The sequence below is a fragment of the Schistocerca cancellata genome, chromosome 6 (genome assembly GCF_023864275.1).
Source record: "Schistocerca cancellata isolate TAMUIC-IGC-003103 chromosome 6, iqSchCanc2.1, whole genome shotgun sequence".
NCBI classification, from domain to species: Eukaryota; Metazoa; Arthropoda; class Insecta; order Orthoptera; family Acrididae; genus Schistocerca; species Schistocerca cancellata.
In genome coordinates, this window is record NC_064631.1 from 229,273,631 (window position 1) to 229,300,777 (window position 27,147).

The 27,147-nt window shown below is 45.4% G+C and overlaps 1 protein-coding gene across 3 annotated transcripts in view; it reads left to right on the forward strand.

The window, feature by feature from the left end:
• The first annotated feature begins 219 nt into the window (after positions 1-219).
• Positions 220-27,147, forward strand: part of LOC126088100 (aldehyde dehydrogenase, dimeric NADP-preferring-like) — a 384,157-nt gene continuing 357,229 nt past the window's right edge. The window contains exon 1 of one of the 3 annotated variants that reach the window (XM_049906192.1): positions 220-357. In XM_049906192.1, the coding sequence (XP_049762149.1) occupies positions 261-357 (97 nt within the window). In that variant the 5' untranslated portion in view covers positions 220-260. The remainder of the gene's footprint in view (positions 358-27,147) is intronic. The other 2 variants (XM_049906194.1, XM_049906195.1) reach the window with 2 other exon arrangements.

The following is a 27,147-nucleotide window of genomic DNA, read 5'->3' on the forward strand; positions in this document are numbered from 1 at the left end:
TGGGCGCCTACTAGTACTACCCAAGTTACGCCAGGGTTAACACCGCTTCCTGCCTCGCTGACTGTAAGCCGCTGGCACCTTTCCGCCGGAGGGTTTGTAGGGCGGAGTGTTGGCAACAGTGAGGACGCGCTGCTGGCACGGCAGTGCGCTGCCGCCGCCACAACACGCCAGTTTCGTGTGTCACACTCGGCCCGCGCGCGCCTACTGGCCACGCTCTTTTTCTCTCTCGCGTGCCGTAGGAAGCCACCAGCCCTGCCCGGATGACTGCTGTGCAGCAGGACATTCCTCACCCCAACCGGCTGCGGGAGGACCAGCTGGAAGCTGTGCTCGTTGACGGATTGCAGCCTCCGTGCCCAGGTAAGTCTATATTCACTACGTTCGATTCTCGCAAATTGCCTAGTTGTCCAGCCTTGTACGCTGCAGCGCCGGGTAAAATGATACGTCACCAATTAGGGAACATAAATACTCTCCGATCTTAACAAAGCTGTATCGTTGGTGCAGTTATGTTCTTCTCTCCCGCTCGGCTGGCGACGGTACCTACGTGTCGCACGATTTTCTGACTTGCTTTGTAAACTGTTCACAAGGTGAAGTTGGGCAAAAACTGCCATTTCTGAAATCATAGCGAAAAACTGACTCGCAAACCTCGGTTCAACGGAAGCGTCCGATTCCACCCGTCTGCTTTGACCCATGACGTAAGGGTGTTGTGGTGTGTGACGTCATTATGACGCGGAGTTTGAGTTGTTTGTTTGTAGATGTCGTCTTGTTGTTTTTGATGGCGTCCTCTGTGTGTGTGTGTGTGTGTGTGTGTGGGATGGCCGGCCGAAATTTGTTGGTGGTAATTGTTTTTGTTCTCGAGTTGTAATGTTCTGTGTATTTATTGTGTATTGAATGTGTTTTAATTTACGTAGGTATGTTTGAGTTTTTAATTTTTGAGGTTTCGTTGTTATGGTTTTGTTTTTCGTAGTTGTAGATGTTGATTTTTTCGGGTCAAGGGAAGTGTCCGATTCCTGTAGAGTTTGTAATTATTATTATTATTTTTTTTTGTTCGTCATCTTGTGTGTTTTGGGATCATGGTGGTTTTTTTTATACTGTTATGTTTAGCTTGTCCCCTCCCTAAAATCCCCAATTCCCCTCGGTTGTCCCGTTAGTTTGATTGTATTTTTGGAGGGAGATGTTGTTGCCTTATTTATACGTATTTTCGTGTTTGTTGTCGTGAGTGAGTGTGTGTGTGTGTGTGTGTAGTGATATCACAGACGCCATAGCCATTTCCGCCATATTGATGACGTCATGGGTAGAACACTTGCCCGCGAAAGGCATAGCTCCCGAGTTAGAGTCTCGGTCCGCCACACAATTTTAATCTGCCATGAAGTTTCATTCTATTTTCATTGTGATCAGTCCGTTAACTGTAATGATGTTCTTCACGATAGTCTGTCATGTGCAAGACGCCTTATATTAAAAACTAGGAAATATATCATAGAGGGAGAAGAGGTGTTTTGATCAGGGATACACGTAACTGTCCAATGTGCGGTGTATCTAAGAAACATTGTCATTACACATACAGGCGTCCGCGAAATGGGGATGGCGACGGGACGCGAGGAACACTCGCATGATCTTCGAATAAGGAGACATAGACTTAAATTTCGCTACAAAATTCTCATGCGTTTGCGGCAATTATCTTTGAGTCTAATGAACAGTAGATCTGACGTTGCCGAGTGCGACGGTAAACACTGTGGCGTTAGTTCATGTAATTAGGGAGAAAAGAGTAGGAAGAATTTCTTTAGATGGCAAGAGGTTCAAGAAAGTTCACCAGCTCAAATACATTGAAACGTCCCCTTAGAACAAATTATACACGACTGTGCTTAACCTGAATCACAATATTATTTAGCGCAACGCAATCTGACTTTCAAAAATCCCTACAAAAGAATGGCCCTGACTAACATTAAACTATACCTTTCACAAATAACTTACCTCACAAAAATCTTCATTACTCGAACTACTGCAATACAGCGAGCGCCACTATTGCCAGCTAAATAAAAGATTCAAACTACTGAAGGCACTAACTACTGATAGGGATAGTTAGCAAATGAATGATTTTAATAGAGAACAAACACTGTATTTACCTTAATATCATCATATATATATAGCAGTTCATGACAAATTACAAAACTCCGCCATCTCTCTCCCCACATCCACCACTGCTGGCGGCTCACCTCCAACTGCGCAACGCTACGCGCTGTTCACATCCAGCTGCCGCTGCCCAACACTACAATGGCAGACAACAATGCAAACTAGCCACAGACTGCACACAGCACAGCCAGTGATTTTCATATAGAGCGCTACGTAACGTTGCCGATAAGAAAACATAAACAGCCTACTTACATAAAGAAAACATAAACAGCCTACTTACAACATCGTATCTTGGTTTACCAGTGACATCAGCGTAGAACATGGACATCAAGGAAAGAACAGCAGGGGGAATGAAACGAATGTATTCCATCAGGGAGACATTCAGCTCAAAATCATTATCAGCGAATATTAAGATGAGTATATATATTATTAACAGTGATGTGCCAAGTAGTCATGTATGGTTCTGAAACCTGGAGCCTGATAAAATGATAAAAGAAAACTATTAATATTTGAAAGAAATGTAATGACTATATGGGGACCTATCTTAAAGAATGGAGAAGGAAGAATGAGGAACTCTACCTCTTGGTATAATAACCAACAATACAACGGAAGCTGAAGAGCAAAAGAATCCACTGGGCGGTCCATGTAGACCGTATGCCAGAAGACTGATGATGAAAGCACTCGAGGGGGAAACCACACAGCAGACTCCGCATAGGACGACCAAGGCAGCGCTAGATGGATGATCTAGCAAATGACTTGGCAATCCTGGAGACTAAAGACACCTAGAGAAACCGAGCACAAAACGTGAAGAACTGGAGGCACTATGGAAGCACTTGGTCTGCAGGGTCTGTGATAGTTGGATATGTATGTGTGTGCTAGTAATTAACACTTCTTTTCGGCAGCAGTTTCAGCGTTGGTATTAGTCAAGATGAATAACAGATCAGTGGCCAAATTGTCCCAATCGCTTCTCTGTCGCTTTCTTACGTCGCTCATATCAATCTGCAGAGAGGGATTGTTCCAACGCCCAAGCGCGCGGATTTCCTGAACAACATAAACAAGGCGCTTTCCATCAGCACCTAATCGTACACTGTTTCTGCGTTACACATTATGTAGCTTTCAAAACAATTTTGTTTATTATCAGTTATGCCTATCAACATCACTTAACATGATCATATGTGTTGTTTTCAGGCAGTGTCAACATAAACATTGAATAAACGTTTTTTACACTTTATCCCTGTTGCTCCATTTATAGCAGTATTTTCTCAATATTTTTTTCTATTTCACAGTTCTAATTTTTAGTTTCAACCTAACATTCTTGGAGAATGAATAAATTACTTTAGTGAAAAATTTCTAACTGTCTTTCGTAATACATTGAATATTCTGAATTTAATCATATGAAAATATAATTTCAAATTGCGTTAAAGGCACCCATATTCATATAACGTAAGATGCTGTACTTGACAAACTATTGGGATTTAATCTTTAGGTAATACAGTAAAACACGTTAAAAATTCTAAAGTGATGTCAATAGTTCGAGACAAAAGAAATCCGCGTACATATTGTCAAATATAGTTCGTGGATAGCGAGACGTTTTGGGATCCACTGTGCGTCATATCGAGAACGACAAATTTTAGAACCTCTCCCCCGCCTTATGATAGTGTCTACGATCACCAATGATCACACATTGATTTGGATTTGGTTCAGGGAGCGTTTCTTTACTAACAGCTGTAGTTAACACTACTGCACATGTACATTTAACAGTCAGGGCACACTACCTTATAGTCTACGCGAACGTCAGCATTACTATTTGTTGGAATGTCCGTGAGCATTCCGTTTATGTTCATACTTTGCAGGATCAGAAAAAGGCCAGAACTAGGAAAAATTTAACACGAAACAAGTCAAACCTAAGAGTTAGATATCTGTTCCACAGATCTGCCAATTTGTGTTAACTGGAGAATCGGTAATTTATCATTTTTACGACGAATAAAGTCATTTTCGGTCTTAAATGTCCTTTTCAGTTATTTATGGAACCGTTCATCGTAATTTTTTAAACCTACCTTAGCACGGAAATCCATTGTTTTTCTGTTGTAATGCTCTTACGAGTCTTCTCATTGGAGACAGCTTCAGGACTAGCAGGTAATACCAACAGTGGTCGGTGCAGGCAAGGGAAACTTCAGGGCTTGTTTCTGTTTACGTTTTTTTTTTCACTTCATTATTCACTTAATGCCGTCTTCAGCAGCACATGCTGACGGTGAACAACAACTTTCCACATGGCCCGTACAGGGTGTTGCACATCTTTGGGTTTAAGATTAAACTGAGAATTTTGACACGAGTAATGGTCGGAAATGATTATTTCAGGTGCTATGGGATTGTGAATGGGCAGTGTCAGCAGGTGATGGTAAAGCAATACTTATGTTTGTGCGTCGACGATGGCGGAAGTTTCACCTTGATTACATTAGCTTCTTATCTGCCAGCAATTTGCAGTCATTGTCTTGGTTAATGTGCTTAGGGTTCGTTCAGCGTTATGATGCTAGAAGACCGTAAAATGAAATGAAATGGTGCAAGTCTCCCAAATAGTTTAATGGAAAATATAACGGACGTGAAAGCCACCATCCTGTGTTTTGGTGGGAAAGCGACGACGCGTAAAAATAGTTGTCGTACTCGTTTACACAGATAGGCGAGTCCTAAGTGCATCAGACAGCTGAGGTTGAGACGGAAGGAGCGGAAACAGCGGGAACGTGTTGTTATGTAAAAATTATAGAAAACAGCAGATATTAATATCGAATTTATAGTTTCCAACGTCGTAGAAAATTGGTGACGTTCCCGGTGAAAGATGAGTTCAGTGGAAGAAATTAGATGATTGACCTGTTGAAACTAACTAAAAGTAAGAGAAATAATTTTTCCGTGTCATCTGAGAAATAGAGATTAATAATTAAGCAATTCCGCTTAATCTCTTAATTTTTGTAGGAATAATATTTTCAAAACTGTAGTACGAGACGCATTTCTAAAGTACAGTTTTTAAAGACACCTGTTGGAACTTCGCGGTCGCACACCACGCATGCTCACAAAGTATCTTCAACTAGTGACTATCCACAGACACCAGAACGGTAGCTTTCGTTTGAATGAACGTAGGTTTGACATGTTTAAAACTGGCCAGCCGACTGAAAAAAAAAAACACATTGTGAATATACGCTATTAATCGTTTCTCAAATGCAAGAGACGTGAAATTAGCACATTGTGTGGGGAAAGCAACGAGCGCGGGAGTCGATAAAAAACACTTCACGATTTCATGATCTCGTGTCTTTCCTCGCGTTTGAAGAAATGCTCACAGTTGTACGGACGCACAAACGGCAGATTTCTGTGATAACGGGTCTCAAAATACGATAACGATACAAGCCGTAATATAGGTTGAAATTATGTCGTGAAGTAGATGTAGGTCCTGGGTTTCATGTATAAAAAAAGTTGTAGTAATAGGATTTTTGTTCTTTCTATAAAGGCATTTTCTTTATAAAATGCTCCTAATGTATTAACATTATTAAAACGACCAGACAAAGGTAAACACTGCATTGGATAGCTCAGTCGGGAAGACCTTTATCCATGAAAGTCATGATTCCGGGGTAGTCCCGGTTCGATACGCATTTATAGCCTGCCAGTATGCTTTTAAAACAGCTCACACTTTCGCTGCAGAGTGAAAGATTCATTGTGATAGTGGAATATATGTTGTGGCGCTAGATTTGCTACGGTATGATAAATAACCAGCAGAGGATATGATTTGACACAAAGGCGTTTTTGACTAGTTCAGCCACTCCTTTGCTACATTATATCACAATAACTGACTACGTGGGAGGGAAGAACAATGGCGATAATCAAGTAATCGACACAGAATATTAAACACTCTAGCAAGAGGAAGGACCATTGTTGCATTTTTCTTCATAGAGCAACAAGTGCTGATTACCTGCTAGTTTAAGTGCTTTGTACTTACTGTCTTTAGACACTTGCTGTTAAGTTCATCTTTGAAGCGAAAGTATGCATACATTCATTCATTCATTCATTCACTGAGGACAGGGCAGATAAAAAGGTGTATTAGCTGACTGTATTATTTCAGTAGTTTTCTACAAAACTTCTTATTCTCTGCGGGGCTAACAAAGGGTTATTTAACCGTTACTGTTATTAAAACGACGAATACAATGTACAACCTTAGCGTTGAGTAATGGCTGTCATTTTTTCTTCTAGTATTGTAATTATGTACCTCATTGTTCCTTTTGAACTGTAGTGGATTATATGTACCTCATTGTTCCTTTTGAACTGTAGTGGATTATTTACAACAAATTTCATGAGGGAATAAATATACTGTGAAGCAGTAGTCAGAATACCCAACTCATTAAACAGACGTCTACAAGATGATCTCGTGTGAGCACCACATATTATTCTTACAGCACGTTTTTGGGCAATGAAGACCTTTCTTAAAGATGAGTTACCGCAGAACATTATTCCATATGACATTACTGAATGAAAATAAGCAAAATACGTCAACTTACTGACTTCTCTCTGCCCAAAATTTGCTATGGTTCTAAGTGCAAATGTGTAACAACTAAGTTGTTTTAGTAGTTCCAAAATGTGTTTTTTTCCAATTTAAATTCTCATCAATATGGACACTTAAGAATGTTGTAGTTCCGCCATAAGTATTATTTAATCACCATATGTTACACTTATTACTGGTTCAGTACCCCTACAGGTGCAGCACTGAATATGATGTGAAATTAAGGGTGAGGCCATTCGCAGTAAACCAATGATACTTTTGAGAACTGTGTTCGCCATTTCTTCCATTTCTGTATGTATACTGGGAGTGATTACAATACTGGCGTCATCTGCAAAGAAAACTAATTCTGCTTGTTGTACATTAGACGGTAGATCATTTACATATATGAGAAACAGTAGCGGACCTAAGATTGCATTGGAAACCCATACGTGATTTCTCCCCAGTCAGAATTGTGTCCCTGGATTCTGTTGGTTGAATTACTACTAAGTACAACTTTCTGCATTCTTCTTGTTAGATGTGACATGATCCGTTGGTTGGCTATACCATCAATCCTATAAAACTTTAATTTATCTAGGAGTATTGTATGATTCACACAATCAAATGGCTTGTATAGGTCACAGAAAATACCTACTAGTGCTATTTTGTTATTTAATGCGTGTAATATCTGGTGTGTGAAAATGCCCAGTACAGCAACCTTCTGAAACCCAAACTGTGATTTGCTGAGGATATTATTGTTTCCAAGGTGAGATACTATTCTAGAATACATCACCTTCCCAAAAATTTTGGAAAATGATGTCAGCAGTGAAATAGGTTGGTAGTTACTAACGTTTATCTTAACACCTTTCTTAAAGAGGGGTTTAAAAACGGCATACTTTAGTCTCTCTGGAAAAATGCCTTGAGTTAGTGACGCATTACATATTTCGGACAATAACGGACTTATTGTATTGGAACAAATCTTTAGTACTATATTGGAAACACAATCAAAACCAGAAGAGCATTTATTCTTGAGAGAATGTATGACCCTCTTAATTTCAGCAGGAGCAGTTGGTGGTACATTCATGTGATGTAATTTTATGAGAGTTACTTCAACACATTGCTGTGATCTTTCTATTGAACTGTTGGCCCCTATGCTTTCTACTATGTTTAAGAAATGATTATTAAATACATTTTCTACCTGTGACTTGTCATTTATATCCCTGCCACTCAATTCAATAGTAAAGTTATCCCCTTCTGTGGTTGGTTGTCCTGTCTCTTGCTTCACTGTATTCTATATTGCCTTAACTCTGTTGTTAGACTTACTGATTTCTGACACTGTGTGCATGTTTCTTGATTTTTTTATAACCTTGTATGTATTGCATTGTATGTTGACCGGGGGGCTAGAAACGACGGAGAGGCTTTCCGGTCCCCGGCGGACAACCCTCCCCCCCCCCCCCCCCCCCCACCTCCCCTCCCTAGGGAACGTCTCGTACCAGATGAGTGTAACCCCAATGTTTGCGTGGTAGGGTACTAGTGGTGTACGCGTACGTGGAGGACTTTCTTGCGCAGAAATCGCCTACATAGTGTAGCTGAGGCGGAATAAGGGGAACCAGATTCGCCGAGGCACGTGGAAAACCGCCGAAAAACCATCCAAAGACTGGCCTGCTCACCGGACGTCGACACAAGTCCGCGGGGCAGATTAGTGCCGGGGACCAGGTGCTTCTTCCCAATCCGGAGAGACGAGCGTTAGACCGCACCGCTAACCGGGCGGACTTCAGTAACCTTTCTTAGCAATTTGAGTAGTATTTGTAGTGTGCAACTACTGCAGTGTCTCTACTTGTTCTTGTAAAAACATACATTGCCCTTTTCCTTTCACAAGATAATTTAATCCTCTTAGTGATTCATGGTTTCTTACACGGCTGTCTAATGTCCCTTCTGATTAGCTAATGTGGAAAGCTGTTTTCAAATATTGATATGAATTTATCATGGAATAGATTGAATTTTATATGGGCATTTCTTTTTTTATAAATTTCGTCCCAGGTTGTTTCTTGTAAACTACTCTTAAAAACGTATGCCCTGTAGCCTTAATGATTCTGACTGACTTCCACTGAGGTGTATCCACACTGTAAGGCACTATGTAATTTATCGTTTTATTTTAGGTTTTCGAAAAGGCCACTTGCTATTTCTCTCCTGGTGATAAAATTTAATGAAAAATATCTCATCTTACACACACAGCATACAACAAAAATTTCTCTTTCATATACCTAGCAATTTCTGTATACGTAGCTAATCCTCTTCGTTCTGAGACACAGTCCGTCGCTCCCAACACCAAACTACTTCAAGGCAATGTTTATCGCATTCTTTTGTTGTGCTAAGAAGGTGGAGTTGGTAATACCACGAAGATGCGGTAGCACGCACGGTGCAAGCGAGCGAGCTCCCTAATGCCAACATTTGCACGACGGGAGCGTCGTTGCCCTTGGCTTCGGAGTTTCCTTCTAGACTGTACTTCAGCAGTAAATAAATTTTTCCTTTAGCTCTGCACCGATGCTGCTCCACTGTTCAAGAACCGGCCGCTGTGACCGAGCGGTTCTAGGCACTTCAGTCCGGAACCGCGCTGCTGCTACGGTCGCAGGTTCGAATCCTGCCTCGGGCATGGCTGTGTGTTATGTCCTTAGGTTAGTTAGGTTTAAGTAGTTCTAAGTCTAGGGGACATGACCTCAGATGTTAAGCCCATAGTACTTAGAGCCATTGAACCACTGTTCAAGAAATCTGGTGTTCTTTGAAAGGCGGGAGGATTTTTTAAACTGGCCATGGTAACTAGCATGTAGTTTCCTAAAATTCTCAATTATGGAAGTGTTTGTGTGAGGCACCTGACAGTTTAGATAACTGACACTAAACCACATGTTCACTGCTTCAGTTGCTATATAATACCTTAATCAGCAGGACGCGTTATTTGAGCACACTCGCGCCTTCAGATATATTAAATTTGAAACATACACGTGTAGCAAGAGCCAAGATCTCTTGCTCTGGTTGAGGACGTTTTATACTTGGGATCCGCAGGAGAAACGCAGGAAGAGTCCGAACTCTTACCGACAAACACTCTAAGATTTCGCCTAGAAATTTTGCCAGATGTTTTTATATTAACACTTGGTCCGCAGTGGCTCGTTAGAGCCATTGGTTCGATTTATTACCCCAGTTAACTTTTTGATTATATGTCAGAGTAAGTGCACATAAGTGTCTATTTATTCGTATGGCTTAAGTGGTCATTTTACAGTCTTATTTAAGGATTTCATATACCTAAGGTTAAATATACACTAAAATATACGTAATGTAAACAAGCAAACAAACAATCCCGAGAAAATACTATAATGGAACATCTAGGTCTCTTAACCATTCTACAGCTCTTTGTGTCACCAAATGCAGCTTGCTGAGTCCACCAAGAAATTTTCGTAGTATACACTCTTCAAACAGGTGCTGCACAGTTTGCACAGGATCAGCACAGTCACACACTGGACCATCTTTGAACCTCCATTTCATACAAACGGGCACCACATCTTCCATGCCCCGTACGAAAACGAGTCAGAGGTGTCCATAGTTCTCCGGGAAGACCAAATCCATTCACGCGTTTGTTAGTGTCAGTTATAAGGTGAGAGTTAATCGAAGGAAACTTTTGACAAACCTCTTTCCATTCTTGACAAGCATATAAAAGAGGCGCATCTTACATTGGCCAGGCTGGTTTCCCAGATTTGAGTCTGCTGTCATGTGTACTCTGTAGTTGATTATGTAGAAGTGAGTTCCGGTGAGTGAAACACTTTTGCCGGCCGAAGTGGCCATGCGGTTAAAGGCGCTGCAGTCTGGAACCGCAAGACCGCTACGGTCGCAGGTTCGAATCCTGCCTCGGGCATGGATGTTTGTGATGTCCTTAGGTTAGTTAGGTTTAACTAGTTCTAAGTTCTAGGGGACTAATGACCTCAGCAGTTGAGTCCCATAGTGCTCAGAGCCATTTGAACCATTTTTGAAACACTTTTGGAACTCTTATTGCTGCTGCCTCTGGTCTTATTGATGGAGGTGCAGTATCACATAATAAAGGCAGCCTTGGAAGTGGTGTAGACTTAGTAGTGCCACTGACTCTCATTGCTTGAAGCAACATGACGTCACTTATGGTTACATGTGCACTATTTTTGCATTCTGGAGCACAGTATTCTGGCGTGGAGTAAACCAATGCCAATGTATTAGTATGAAGAATATCTGAACTTGCACCTCATCCTGACACGGCCAGTTTTCTCGCAGTATCAATTCTGGTGTTCACTTTTTTGTTAAGTTTTCTAAACGGTTCTTAAAGGTAAAAAATGGTTCAAATGGCTCTGAGCACTATGGGACTTAACTGCTGTGGTCATCAGTCCCCTATAACTTAGAACTAGTTAAACCTAACTAACCTAAGGACATCACACACATCCATGCCCGAGGCAGGATTCGAACCTGCGACCGTAGTGATCGCGCAGTTCCAGACTGTAGCGCCCAGAACCGCTCGGCCACTCCGGCCGGCCTCTTAAAGGTAAGAGACCGGTCTAAAATGACCCCCAAGTTTTTGGGTATGGGTTATGTTCCAGGGGGACGTTTTCGAAGACCACGTTTAATTTACGATTTGCCTAACGGTTTTTAAGATGGTAAGCATTTATCTCCGTTTTAGATAGATTTGGCTTCAATCTCCAGTTCTAGTAATAGTGGCTCATCTGTAAATCTGTGGTCAAAGATCTTTCACGCTCTTCCAGCTTTCTTGCTTGATAAGGTAGTCCTAGGTCGTCAGCAAATTGTATCTTTTTAGCGCTAGTGTTGTGCCTATCGCCGGTACAAACATTAAAAAGGGTTGGTGATAACTCAGAGCCATAAGTAGCCCTTTGTCTCCAAGGAATACTTGAAATCGTGTTGCTGAGCATATTATCCATTACATTAACCAACTTCTTATACGGTATGATTCTGCAAATTTAAATAGCAGGCCATGGCGCCATAAGGTCTTCAATGTGGCCGTAAGGTCAACAAATACTACTGCGGTCTTTAATTTGCGTTGGCACCCAGCTTCGATGAAAGAAGTTAGTGCCAATACCTGATCACAGCAATTGCTATTCTTTCGAAAACCGGCTTGATAAAGCGGAGGTACTTTGTCAACTAATGATTGAATTCTGTTTAGCAACATTCTTTGTAGTAGTCCACAAACTACATTAAGTAGTGATATGATATTGTAATGTGATGCTTCGCTGACATCTTTACCAGGTTTTTTGACAGCTATTACCTTTGCAGCCCTAATTTTGGTTGGAAATTTTCCATTGACCAATATTATATTATATACACACATAAAAAAAAGTTTTGAATCACCCTAGTTCCCAGGACTCCTGAAGATAGATGTTGACTGTTGATATTGTATGACAGACACAGTCCTTTTGACTGTTCAGAGATGTCACTAAACCCGTACAAAGATGTAAGTAACCATGCATGAGCAGTGCCTATTAGACAGACTGGGTGCCACAGCCGATCAGTTCCAGTCATTCCACCAGGAAGGAGGTACAGGGCTCATGTTGTCTGTAGTTCAACCATGCCTAGACGGTAAATACGGTGGTTCGACCCTGTCCGCATTGTTACTTTGTACCACGAAGGGCTCTCAATAAGGGAAGTGTCCAGGCGTCTCGGAGTGAACCAAAGCGATATTGTTCAGACATGGAGGAGATACAGAGAGACAGCAGGAAATGTCGAAGACATGTCTCGCTAAGGCCGCCCATGGGCTACTACCGTAGTGGATGACCGCTACTTATGGATTATGGCTCGGAGGAAGCCTGACAGCAACGGCACCATGTTGAATAATGCTTTGCGTGCAGCCACAGGGCGTCGTGTTACGTCTCAGACTGTTCACAACAGACTGCATGATGCGCAACTTCACTCTAGACGTCCATGGTGTGGTCGATCTTTGCAACCATGACACTATGCAGTGCGGTACAGATGGGCCCAACAACGTGCCCAATGGACTGCTCAGGATTGACATCATGTTCTCTTCACTGATGAGTGTCGCATATGCTTCCAACCAAACAATCGTCGGAGACGTGTTTGGAGGCAACCCGGTCAGGCTGAACGCCTTAGACACACTGTCCAGCGAGTTCAACAAGTTGGAATTTCCCTGCTGTTTTGGGGTGGCATTATGTGGGGCCAATGTACGCCGCTGGTGGTCATAGAAGGCGCTGTAACGGCTGTACGATACGTGAATACCATCCTCCGATCGACAGTGCAACCATATCGGCAGCATATTGGCGAGGCATTTGTCTTCATGGACGACAGTTCGCGCCCCTATCGTGTACACCTTGTGAATGACTTCCTTCAGGTTAACGACATCGCTCGATTAGTGGCCAGCATGTTCTCCAGACATGAACCCTATCGAACATGCCTGGGATAGATTGAAAAGGGCTGTTTATGGATGACGTGACACACCACTCACTCTGAGGGATCTACGCCGAATTGCCGTTGAGGAGTGGGACGATCTGGACCAACAGTGCCTTGATGAACTTGTGAACAGTATGCCACGACGAACACAGGCATGCATCAATGCAAGACGACGTGCTACTGGGTATTAGAGGTCCCGGTGTGTACAGCAATCTGGACCACCACCTCTGAAGGGCTTGCTGTATGGTGGTACAACATGCAATGTGTGGTTTTCATGAGCAATAAAAAGGGCGGAAATGATGTTTATGTTGATCTCTATGCCAATTTTCTGTGCAGTTTCCGGAACTCTCGGAACCGAGGAGATGCAAAACTTTTTTTGGTGTGTGTAGCTGTAGCAGCCATTGCTTAGTTTTCGGGTTCGCGTTTTTCAGGAATTCTAGATACCTCTCGTCGAAACCAGCCGCTTTGTATGACACTTCCACGTAAGTGCAGATGTATTTAATACTGAATGTGTGAAATAATGTGGTATACTCTCCTACGAAAACAGTTAAATACACGCTTACTTTTTGTTTTCAAAAGTAAACACATTGCTCAGTCGTGGTTTTCGTTTCTGCCAGTTTAGTTGTATAGAACACATTATAGCGTGAACCCTAACTCCATATACAAAATGTCGGCGACCGGTGTTCTCCAGTGGATCGTCAGAGTATTCGTACTTCGATGTCGTACCCCCCCCCCCCCCACTTTATCTTTGCATCTGTACTCCACTGAAAAGATCTGCAGAGCTGGGTAAATGTCGATGGTATGCGCTGCCCCTTCCTTGTAAATTAAGTTATTCCGTTCATTCACGGTACGTAATGTGTACATCAATAACAGCCCCCCCCCCTCCACACACACACACACACACACACACACACACACACACACACACACACACACGCACGCACGCGTCTGAGGGTTGTTGCATTATTCAGTGCGCTGTGTTATACGTTTTGGTGACTGCATGTTACAGGTATTTGCACTGTTTTGAAGGTATTCGAACAAAAAGATGTAATTAGGGTAACAAACGGAATAAATCACAACTAAATTAGGTGAAACCTCCTTCCACTGCGCTTCTGTTATCTGACCTGATCGGCCTAAATTCCAAGCAGATCTCTCCTCAGCATCCTGTGTTAACTAGTGAAGTTATGCAACGGATTTTGGATAACATGATGTGGTGTAAGGGATCATAAATACTGCATTCCGAACGGAGTCTCTTTGAATCTTCTGTAACTCTTTAGTATGACAGGGGAATTACTGATTATGAAAGCAAAGCCACAAATACGCATAATTTATTTCACAAACATAGTTGATATTTGCATGGATTGGTCATATTATTCACACTCCCATCTCAAATAATATGACAGTTTACATCCACAATCTTCACTATAGGATGGCAAGATCCAGAGATGAGTAAGATATCAATCAGGTTATGATCCAATTCTATCCGACTAAGGCCGGTATTACATTATTTATATCTTTGTTAAGGTTATGTCAGATATTTATGTCAAAGAAATTTGATGGTGTGATAGGGAATTTTGTAAAATCGCGCCTGTCATCAAATAAATATGATCAAATATAGGGCCTCGTCCTAGAGTTGATGATAAGTCATTCGTCGTCTGTTCACTGCATTGTCAAATGTAACCGCCTGGAGCGCTGGCGTAGCTTCAGCTATTTGACGTCTTTGTAGTGTGTTTGTAAACATTGCTTTGAATTTGGTGTGTTCTTTCGACTCTATCTTTTTTAATAAGCTTGCTTCGACTAGGGTAGGGGGTGAGCAAGGGGCACAGTGCATGCTATTAATTGTGTGTTGTTTGGCAGGTAGATATGCTGCAGCAGACTTCATGTCCACAATCACAGATACAGCCATTCACATCTACATATGTAAACATCGAGGCAGCTTTTCAGCAAACCAGAATAGAGGATGCGGTCACACTCTAAAAGAAAAAAAATTATTTCTTTGCTTTCCATTCTACTTTGTCTATTTTTGAACTCTGGAAGCCACAAGTTAAAAAACGCTTCATCTGTTTCGCACTTTTTATTCATTTTGTAGTTGTTGGAACACTAATTCCATTAATTAAATTATTCAGAAATAGAAATAGTTCTTATTGCCCATATAGTGTACTACACATTTATTTAACTTCACAATTTCCCCTTCAGTGCTTTATAAATCGCTTCACACGTTTCTGGAATTATATAGGTTAATGTGCAATTTAATATTTGAGTGCTGTGTTGTAGAGTAGAGTAGCTCTCTCCTGCATCAAGAAATCACAGTGTCACAGTTTGTCTTCTGCACATATAGTATTTCTCAAGAGAGTAGCTGTGGCCGAGCTGTTCTAGGCGCCTAAGTCCGGAACCGCACTGCTGCCACGGTCACAGGTTCGAATCCTGCCTCGGGCATGGATCTGTGTGATGTCCTTAGGTTAGTTAGGTTTAAGTAGTTCTAAGTCTAGGGGACTGATGACCTCAGATGTTAAGTCCCATGGTGCTTAGAGCCATTTGAAGAGAGTATTCTGTTTTCTAATGTAAGAAGCCACTTTACTGAGCAAATACTAAAATACACTCTCATCCATTCGTAAGTAATGTACAAGGGTTCTAACTTAAATAGTGACAACTATTTATTCACAACCGATACAAATGAGTTACATGTATGCATCTGTTATTGTCTTTCAAAGTAGTAATTATCATTGTGTACAACTCGTTACCAGTTTTGTGGAAGGCGTAGTATACCGTTAGCAGAGGCAGTTCTGTTGATGGTGCGAATGGAGCGGTCTAAAGTTACGGTGATTCTCGTGTACGACTGTGATGTTATCCCAACGCATTACGTTCGTCCACGGAAAACCATCAGTGCAGAGTATTACTGTTCGTTTTTGGAGCATCACCTGCGACCAGCTTTGCGAAAGAAGCGGCGACACTTTCTGCGCAAATCACACATCATTTTGCACGACATTGCGCGGTTGCATACAGTGCAAGCTGTGGCTGCTCTGTTCGGTCGATGGGATTGGGAAGTAGTGTACCATCCACCATACTCCGCGGACTTCAGTCCTTGTGACTTTGATTTGATTCCCAAGATGAGGGAACCACTTCGTGGCATTCGCTTCAGAACTGTTCCAGAGATTCGACAGGCAGTAGACGGCTCCATTCGCACCAACAGAACAGGTCTTGCTAACGGTATACTACGCCTTCCACATCGCTGGCAACGGGTTCTACAAAACGCTGGTGACTACTTTGAAGGACAGTAACAGATGCAAACATGTAACTTTTTGTATAGGTTGTGAATAAATAGTTGCCACTATTTAAGTTCCAGCACTCGTATATACACTCCTGGAAATTGAAATAAGAACACCGTGTATTCATTGTCCCAGGAAGGGGAAACTTTATTGACACATTCCTGGGGTCAGATACATCACATGATCACACTGACAGATCCACAGGCACATAGACACAGGCAACAGAGCATGCACAATGTCGGCACTAGTACAGTGTATATCCACCTTTCGCAGCAATGCAGGCTGCTATTCTCCCATGGAGACGATCATAGAGATGCTGGATGTAGTCCTGTGGAACGGCTTGCCATGTCATTTCCACCTGGCGCCTCAGTTGGACCAGCGTTCGTGCTGGACGTGCAGACCGCGTGAGACGACGCTTCATCCAGTCCCAAACATGCTCAATGGGGGACAGATCCGGAGATCTTGCTGGGCAGGGTAGTTGACTTACACCTTCTAGAGCACGTTGGGTGGCACGGGATACATGCGGACGTGCATTGTCCTGTTGGAACAGCAAGTTCCCTTGCCGGTCTAGGAATGGTAGAACGATGGGTTCGATGACGGTTTGGATGTACCGTGCACTATTCAGTGTCCCCTCGACGATCACCAGTGGTGTACGGCCAGTGTAGGAGATCGCTCCCCACACCATGATGCCGGGTGTTGGCCCTGTGTGCCTCGGTCGTATGCAGTCCTGATTGTGGCGCTCACCTGCACGGCGCCAAACACGCATACGACCATCATTGGCACCAAGGCAGAAGCGACTCTCATCGCTGAAGACGACATGTCTCCATTCGTCCCTCCATTCACGCCTGTCGCGACACCACTGGAGGCGGGCTGCACGATGTTGGGGCGTGAGCGGAAGACGGCCTAACGGTGTGCGGGACCGTAGCCCAGCTTCATGGAGACGGTTGCGAATGGTCCTCGCCGATACCCCAGGAGCAACAGTGTCCCTAATTTGCTGGGAAGTGGCGGTGCGGTCCCCTACGGCACTGCGTAGGATCCTACGGTCTTGGCGTGCATCCGTGCGTCGCTGCGGTCCGGTCCCAGGTCGACGGGCACGTGCACCTTCCGCCGACCACTGGCGACAACATCGATGTACTGCGGAGACCTCACGCCCCACGTGTTGAGCAATTCGGCGGTACGTCCACCCGGCCTCCCGCATGCCCACTATACGCCCTCGCTCAAAGTCCGTCAACTGCACATACGGTTCACGTCCACGCTGTCGCGGCATGCTACCAGTGTTAAAGACTGCGATGGAGCTCCGTATGCCACGGCAAACTGGCTGACACTGACGGCGGCGGTGCACAAATGCTGCGCAGCTAGTGCCATTCGACGGCCAACACCGCGGTTCCTGGTGTGTCCGCTGTGCCGTGCGTGTGATCATTGCTTGTACAGCCCTCTCGCAGTGTCCGGAGCAAGTATGGTGGGTCTGACACACCGGTGTCAATGTGTTCTTTTTTCCATTTCCAGGAGTGTATTAAGACCTGACTTCCTCCACTTGCAGCTCTCGTAACAAATTTTACTGACTGATTTTATCATTTCGATTTAATACCTATGGCTTCATCCAAGTATGTTTTCTTCTTTTCCACCGTTTTTCTTCCAAATACACACACAATGCAGTTGTGGTACTAGCAACTGCAGTGTTTAATAACAAGTTGCTGTCAACCATCTTGAAATTTGACGAAAAATTGATGACAGTGTAATACCCCTTTTTAGCGCCACGTCAAAGATCTTTGTCAAAGACATTTGGCGAATATTTGACAATCTCTTAGTGGAGCAGAACGACTGTGCTGGAGGGCGCCGTTCCTATCCAAACGAACAAATCGTACCTATCTATCCCTCGCATGCTGTTGCAGCAGCATTGTAATCCTAAGGTGCGTTTACAACTGTGTGACTTTCTGTGCGCACTAGGCGCATGCAGCCTTTGCGCGAAGAGGCAAGGAGGCGTATGTACCGGTGCAAAATCGCGCATGTCTCTGAATTGCCGTCTCCCCACATCATATTTGCGTGTACGTGTGGGACAAGCACAGCCGCACGGCGACTACCCTCAGGGCTCCTCCTTTGTGACAAAAAGCTGACCTGGCTGCTTAACGCTCTCTGCTTCATTGCCCACTTATCTTGAGGTTCGGATCATGCTAGTCTTATATGTATTTACCACACCCTGAGTTCCCCCCAGGGGGTTCACAACTCTTTTGTGGACACGTGCGTAGCGAGCATGGGACCCCGAGCTAATGTGGCCCTCCTTCCTTTGCGGGCTGCATACCTTCCCTTTCCTCATCCATCCCCCTCCCCCATCTTCGCCCCCCCTCACCTCTGGCTCTTTCCTTCCCTTTCTCCCCCTCTGGGAGTATGGTTTGTGCCTACGTCCGGAGACGGACGCTCTTAACTGTTACAAATTCCTTGCTTTCTATACTTGCAAGTCTTCGTCCTTCCTCTGTCCTTCTCTTTTTCTTCCCACTTCTCTCTGCACTTTTCTCCGCTGCGGCGTTTGAGACCCCTCTTATTTCCTTTCCCTTTCTCTTTTTTCCTCTCTGTGCGTGTCTGAAGGCCGACCCACGCACTTCCATGCGTAGCCGATGACGGGGTAACGCGTAATTCCCTGCCCCGGGTAGACAGGTAGGACACGTACGTACCCCTGGTAACGGCCAGGCCCAGGGAGGGGTGATTACCTGAGCTGATACCTTCCGAAAGTGCCGATTGGTCCCTCCGTCCGTTTGTCGGGAGGTGTGACCTGAGGTGTGAACAATCACCTAAGGCGGGAGTGCCCTCAGTGAGGGCCCCCACAAGGGAGGAGCGCGCCATCGGAGACGCTGGTAATCATGGGGGATTCTTCCGCAATGGTTTCCTCACCTTCCACTATGTCTGCTCACAAACGTAAGTTCACTGAGTCTCAGCCACAGACAGTTCTTCCATCGTTGCCACAGTTCCTTGTTGTTTCTCAGTCTGACGAAGGTCACGACTTCTCCACGGTCAACCCTTTCATTATTCAGAAAGGTGTCGACGCAATTGCAGGTCCTGTAAAGTCTTGTTCCAGATTACGGAATGGCACCCTGTTGTTAGAAAGTCAGTGCCCTCCAGGCACAAAAATTGCTGCGTACTTCTCTGCTCCACACCTTCCCTGTCCGGGTGGAACCGCACCGTACCTTAAATTCCTCGTGTGGGGTCGTTTATACACGCTCCCTCGATGGATTATCTGACGAAGAAATTCAGCACTACCTGTCTGACCAGGGCGTAACGGCTGTTCATAGAGTTATGAAAAGGGTTGACACGAACATCATTCCAACCCGCACTGTCTTCTTGACATTTGACAAAGTTCAACTCCCATCGAAAATCAAAGCAGGCTATGAGATAATTTCCGTTCGCCCTTATGTCCCAAACCCTACGCGTTGCTATCGGTGTCAGCGGTTCAATCACACCAGCCAGTCCTGTTCCAATCTGGCCAAATGTGTTACGTGTGGCAAGGATGCCCATGAGGGTGCTTGTCCACCTCCATCCCCTCGCTGCATCAACTGTATGGGTGACCACGCTGCTTCCTCTCGAGATTGCCCCGTTTTTAAGGACGAAAAGCTCATCCAGGAAATACGACTGAAGGAAAAGGTGTCGACCTTTGCTGCTCGAAAATTATTCGCCAGTCGCCAGCCCACCGTGCCTCAGACAGGAAAATACAGCACTGTCCTTGCTTCTCCTCGGCCAACAAAGGAGGCGGCCACGCAGACTTGCGACCTCACCTTTAGTGCCACGGTCGTCCGATTGGCCAGCGCAAAGATCGCCCGTTCAACCTCACCACTTTCGCCTGCCCACTCTCTGGCTCACCCTTCATCGGGTTCTGCTAAATCTCGAGCCCAAAAGTCAGACACCAAGCCTTCCAAAAAAGAGCATACTCGTGAAGAGTTTTTACGTACCGCAACTTCCCAACCATCAGTTCCTCCTTCATCTAAACATCATACTTCTAAGAAGGCTACAAAGACACCCAGTTCCTCTCCTTCTCCGCCAAGGCGTGTCCCATCTACAGCATCACCTGGCGGAAATCGCCCTCGGCCGTCTTCTGTGTCGCCGAGGCGCACTGCTGGTGGCCGGTCAACCGGCCGATCGCTGGTGGCAGGAGCTGCTCCTGACCAACCTATGGATCAGGATCTTCTGCCTTCGGCTGACTGCCATTCCATGCTGTCGGTCGCTAGCTCCGAGCAGTCTTTGAGTTGACAGCAACTTTGGTCACATTCCTCCATTTTCTGTTCACCCCATGTCCATTATCCACTGGAATATCCGCGGCATTCGAGCCAATAGGGATGAATTGTCGATCCTCTTAGGATCCTACTCGCCGGTCATCTTCTGTCTTCAGGAAACAAAGCTGCGTCCCCATGACCGCTTTGTTCTCCCTCATTTTCAGTCCGTCCGATATGATCTCCCCTCTGTTGAAGGCTCTCCAGCCCATGGAGGACTCATGATTCTTCTCCATGATACTCTCCATTATCACCCAATCCCCTTAAACACTTCCTTCCAAGCTGTCGCCGTCCGTCTTTCCCTTTCCGGATACACGTTCTCTCTTTGTACTGTATACATTCCATCATCCACACCAATGGCACGAGCTGATCTCCTTCATCTTCTTGGTCAGCTTCCACCCCCCTATTTGCTGGTTGGGGACTTCAATGCCCACCACCCGCTTTGGGGATCTCCACATCCTTGTCCACGTGGCTCCATATTGCTAGACGTCTTCCACCAAGCGGATCTAGTTTGCCTCAACATTGGGGTCCACACATTTTTGTCTGCCTCCACGACAAATTTATCTCATTTGGACCTTGCGGTCGGTGCTGTTCCGCTAGCTCGGCGCTTCGAATGGTTCGCCCTTGATGACACACACTCGAGTGACCACTTTCCATGTGTCCTTAGACTGCAGCCTCAACTGCCATATATGCGCCCGCGACGCTGGAAGTTTGCCCAAGCCGATTGGACACTTTTTTCGTCTCTAGCGACATTCGATGACCGTCGCTTTCCCAGCGTCGACGATGAGGTCACACATATTACCGACGTTATTCTTACAGCTGCGGAACGTTCAATACCACGCACCTCCGAATTGCCCCGGCGCCCCCCAGTTCCTTGGTGGAACGAGGCATGCCGTGACGCACTACGTGAGCGGCGACGTGCTCTTCGCATTTTCCGTCACCATCCTACCTTGGCCAACTGTATCCGCTATAAGCAGCTCCGTGCGCGATGCCGTCGCGTCATCCGCGATAGCAAGAAGGCAAGCTGGAAATTCTTTATTAGCTCATTTAACACCTTCACTCCCTCCTCGGAAGTTTGGAGTCGGCTTCGACGGTTCTCAGGCGCGGCTAGTTTCTCCCCGATCTCTGGGCTCACTGTTGCGCATGATACATTAGTGGACCCCGTCGCAATTTCTAACTCATTGGGTCAGCACTTTGCTGAGATTTCGAGCTCTTCCAATTACCGGCCAGCGTTTCTCCCGAAGAAACGTGCAGCGGAAGCGCGACCTCTTGCTTTCTCCTCTCCAAATCGCGAAAGCTACAATACTGTTTTCTCCATGCGGGAACTCCAACATGCACTCTCTTCTTCTCGCTCCTCCGCCCCAGGACCGGATGGTATCCACGTCCAAATGTTGCTGCATTTATCAACCCATAGTCTGCGTTACCTCCTTCGCCTTTATAATCGAATTTGGACCGACAGTACTTTTCCCCGACGATGGCGGGAAGCTGTCGTCGTTCCTGTTCCGAAACCTGGAAAGGACAAACATCTCCCCTCTAGCTATCGCTCCATCTCTCTCACGAGTAGTGTCTGTAAGGTTTTGGAGCGTATGGTGAATTACCGTTTAGCTTGGTGGCTGGAATCCCGCAGTCTTTTAACACCTGCCCAATGCGGATTCCGAAAGCATCGTTCTGCAGTTGACCATCTAGTTGCTCTCTCCACTTATATCATGAATAATTTTCTCCGGAAACTCCAAACAGTGGCAATATTTTTTGATCTGGAGAGAGCATACGATACCTGTTGGAGGACAGGTATCCTCCGCACTCTGTTCTCTTGGGGCTTTCGAGGTCGGCTGCCCCTTTTTCTTCGCGAATTTATGGCAGAGCGCACATTTAGGGTGCGGGTGAACACTACTCTCTCCCGTACTTTCTCCCAAGAAAACGGGGTACCCCAGGGCTCCGTGCTGAGTGTTGTACTGTTTGCCATTGCCATCAATCCAATTATGGATTGTCTCCTTCCTGATGTCTCGGGCTCCCTCTTTGTGGACGATTTTGCGATCTACTACAGCTCTCAACGGACCAGCCTTCTTGAACGACGTCATCAAGGATGTCTCGATCGCCTCCACTCTTGGAGCATCGAAACCGGCTTCCGTTTTTCTCCCAGTAAGACCGTTTGTGTTAATTTTTGGCGACGTAAGGAGTTTCTTCCACCCTCCTTACATCTAGGACCTGTCAACCTTCCGTTTTCAGACGTCGCTAAACTCTTGGGTCTTACGTTTGACAGAAAACTATGCTGGTCCTCCCACATTTCGTATCTTTCGGCTCGCTGTCTGCGATCCCTCAACACCCTCCGTGTCCTGAATGGTACCTCCTGGGGAGCGGACCGAGTGGTCCTTCTCCGCCTCTATCGCGCCTTAGTGCGCTCGAAATTGGACTATGGAAGCATAGTCTACTCCTCTGCTCGGCCGTCTATTCTTCGGCGTCTCGACTCTATCCACCACCGTGGATTACGTTTAGTGTCTGGAGCTTTTTACACCAGTCCTGTGGAAAGCCTTTATGCTGAGACTGCTGAACCTCCGCTGTCCAATCGGCGAGCAGTCCTTCTGAGCCGTTATGCCAGCCATCTGTCTTCCATGCCTGCTAATCCAGCCCATGACATATTTTTCGACGCCTCCTTTGATGTAGGGTATGCAGGCCGCCCCTCCTCCCTATTACCACCGGGAGTCCGCTTCCGTCAACTGCTCCATTCTCTTTCCTTCCGCTTTCCTCAAACCTTCTTGACAACTTGGGGTACAGCACCGCCTTGGCTCCGTCCCCGGATCTGCCTCCTCCGTGACCTTTGTCGATTTCCCAAGGATGGTACCCCTTCACTTGTTTATCGTCGGGCATTTGCTGCTCTATGTGCACAAATGACGGAAGCCACATTTATTTACACCGATGGCTCGAAAACATCGTTAGGTGTAGGGAGTGCCTATGTTGTTGGCGACACCCCAAATCACTTTCGGCTTCCCGACCAGTGTTCGGTCTATACTGCGGAGCTTTACGCTGTTCTCCGGGCTGTCCACTACATCCGCCGCCATCAGCGGATACAGTACGTTATCTGCTCCGATTCTCTCAGCTCTCTCCTCAGTCTCCAAGCTCTTTACCCTGTGCACCCTCTGGTCCACCGGATTCAGGACTGTCTGCGCTTGCTCCACCTGGGGGGCGTCTCGGTGGCGTTCCTCTGGCTCCCGGGACACGTTGGTATCTGCGGAAATGAGGCGGCCGATATTGCAGCCAAGGCTGCAGTCTCTCTTCTTCGGCCAGCTATTCCATCGATTCCCATCGCCGATCTACGGAGCGTTTTATGTCGTCGTGTTGTTCATTTGTGGCACGCGCACTGGTCGACACTTCCCCAAAATAAATTGCGGGACGTGAAAACTCTTCCTTGTGCTTGGACCTCTTCCTCCCGAACGCGTCGTCGGGAGGAGGTAATTTTAACTAGACTCCGGATAGGGCACTGTCTTTTTAGCCATAGACATCTTTTAAGCGGCGATCCTCCCCCACTCTGTCCCCACTGCTCTCAGTTGTGGACGGTAAGACACCTTTTAATTGAGTGCGCCTATTTTACTCCGTTACGCGCCCGTCTACAGCTGTCGCCTGATACATCGTCAATTTTAGCAGATGACACGCGATCGGCCGATCGCGTTCTAGAGTTCATTCGTGCCAGTGAAATGACGTCAGTCATTTGAAGTTTTTTTGGGACAACCAACCCCCTTCTGTAGTGAATTTTTAAGCCTTCCTTCTGCTTTTAGTTTCTCCAATTTTATGACTTTCGTTCCCATTACTGCTAGTTTCCGTTTTCGTTTTTTTACTGTTTCCTAAGTCACAGACCGGGCGCTAATGACCTTAGCAGTTTTGCGCCCTAAAACCATAACAAAAAAAAAAAGACCCTGAGTTGGTCCCGACTGCACTATGGTTGCCAGGTTTACGGCACGGTGGTTCCTTGAGCTTGGAAACTGTTAGACCCATTTCACCATCGTGGTGTGTACCTTGCCAATGGTGCCTTTTCGACTTGTCCCATAGATAGTCTCTTTGACGAAACAGGGATCATTCCTCGTCTGATTAGACGGTACCAGCTCTTGCTCTTATGCAACCACCATTCAACAGTTCCTTGATCATCCCACATATTCCATTCTCTTTACATTTGAGGGGTGTCATCCTCCTGATTGCTGCCTCAAGTGGGATAACCAGATCGAATGCACCTCCCTTCCCTCTGCCAACATCTCCATCTCCCCTTCCGGACTATACTCCCCATGTTTTTTTGTGCACTCTTACCTGGATGGTGCCCAGGCCATGGATTAGGACAATTCTCTTCCAAGGTCTTAAAATCCCGGTCGCTCCTATGACCTTTCATCGTCAGTGATGCCTAATTCTTAGAGTTACAGGGTACTTCCATCGTTTACACCAACATCTCTGAAACTGTGCATCACACAAGATATGCTTTTACATCTTCTTGTCAGTACAGAACGCCAATCGCTGCTGGGATGATGTAGTTTGTTTACAGCAGAGACGACAGCCATTAACACAGCCCTCCATTATTACCTGCTCAGTTCTCTCTCTGTGGATCCCAAATAAAGTGGCTATCTCAAGGAATGAGCCAGCCGACCTTACTCACACCCTGTTCACTTTGCCGACTACAGCTGTGGATTTGTGGTTACACGTGAGATCTCTGCTCACTTGGGGATGGAACGACACCTGGTGGGCTATTGCTCCCTTTCAAGGAGACTACTGCAGCATGGTGCTCTTCCTTTCATTTCTCTGAGAACGAATCCACAGTCCTATGTTGTCTATGCATCACTTATACCAGGGTAACTCACAATTTTTTTGTGCAACAAGCCACCTCCACAGTGTGGTTGGGGAGCCTCAAAGACAGTAGCTTATATCTTGGTGGATTGCCCCTCCTTTTGGATCTCTATGCTAAATATTGACTTCTGGACTCATTGCCTCTAATATTGGTGGATGATTCATGGATGGTTGAACTGGTTCTTAATTTTCTCCATAAATGTGATTTTTATTCTAAGTTACAACGTTTTAATCAACTTCTGGAGCAGGTGCAGGATGGCTGGACATGGGGCATCTCCTGCTGTCTGCTAGGTCTGGGGATCCTTGGCCTCACCCACGTAAGCAAGCTACTCTTTCATCCCGCTGTTACTCTGTTTCAATCCCTTTTAAATTTTGTTTTCCACCTTCTTGCCATACCTAATTTTCTATTCTGGGTGCCGCACTTTGTTGAATACTGGGTGATGTTGACTGTAATGAATCAGGGGTGGGGCAGTTGTGGCTGGGATATTTCCTCCCATATGCAGAGCGCTGGTGTCGCCCACCTGCTGACTTCCCTATTTCATTCATCTTGCTTTTGATATTGACAGCACCAAAGATGTCCGTTAAGTTTTTTATCTTCTCGCTTTTACGGTTATGAATCTCATGGCTAGATCAGAAAACGTTTTCCATGGATCTCTCTTTCAGCTGCACCAATCTCGGATCGATGGACTGATCACCTCGTTGTTTGGTCCCTTACCCCCACGTCTTAACTATACGTCCTAGGAAGTCACCAAGCTGTTGGTCACCATGATTCGATAAGATGGTGTTCACATATCTGTACCACACCTTTGGTTTATAAGGCGCCAGATCCAGCATATGTCTTCGAAACGTTTCATATAGAAATGTGCAGCTGTCAGACTAAGTGGACTACCCATGGCGACGGCTTTCAGCTGTTCATAGTAATCGCTGTTCCATCCCTCGTGGTAAGAAATGTGTGCAATGGTTTGGTGACGTTCTGCAGGGAAATATGACCAATATGATCCACAATTAGAGCACTCAGTAAACAAAGAAATATCAAAGCAGATCAAAATGTCGTTTGGCAAAAGCTTGTTTCTTCAACTTTTCAGTGAAACGTGTAGGGTCCTTTTCGTATGCGTCTGTCTTTCTCACCTGTGGCTGAAGCAGGGAGGCAAAGTGTTTGACGACTGGGATAGCAAGGGCCGCTTACGGTGGTATCTTTATGGATTTTTCTAGCCCAAATAGCTGAGATGGAAGGGCTTCTGTGTTGCAAAGGCTCCTCTGAAGGTATTCATTGTGATCAACGTCGTCAGAACTCCACTTCGTTTTTGGTACATGTTGGATCTTGTGGGTCATACATCTTCTGGCCATAACTTTCGGTTTTCCTTACAATGGTCGCATTTGAGTTTTCGGCAGGTGGCACTAATCAGTTCTCGCTGTGTTGATTCTTGATAGCTTTATGTGAGATTATTGGAAGTAGATACTGTAGAGACAGGTCGAACTGTCTGTTCTGGGCTCACTCAGCGTGGTTTCAGTGTTCAGAGGGCAAGGAGAGACGAGACAGCCTTGACCTTCAGTGTCAGGTGACAGCACTGAAGTGATGGAGTAACTGACTGGGCACTCCAAGACAGTTTTGAAATTGCTGGAACTGTCTTCTCTTTTTGAAATGAGTTGCTCAATCCAGGAATTTGAAAAGTAAGTGGCTGTCAATATGATAATAATAATACTAATTATAGAATATTCGACTTTTTCAGCCCAG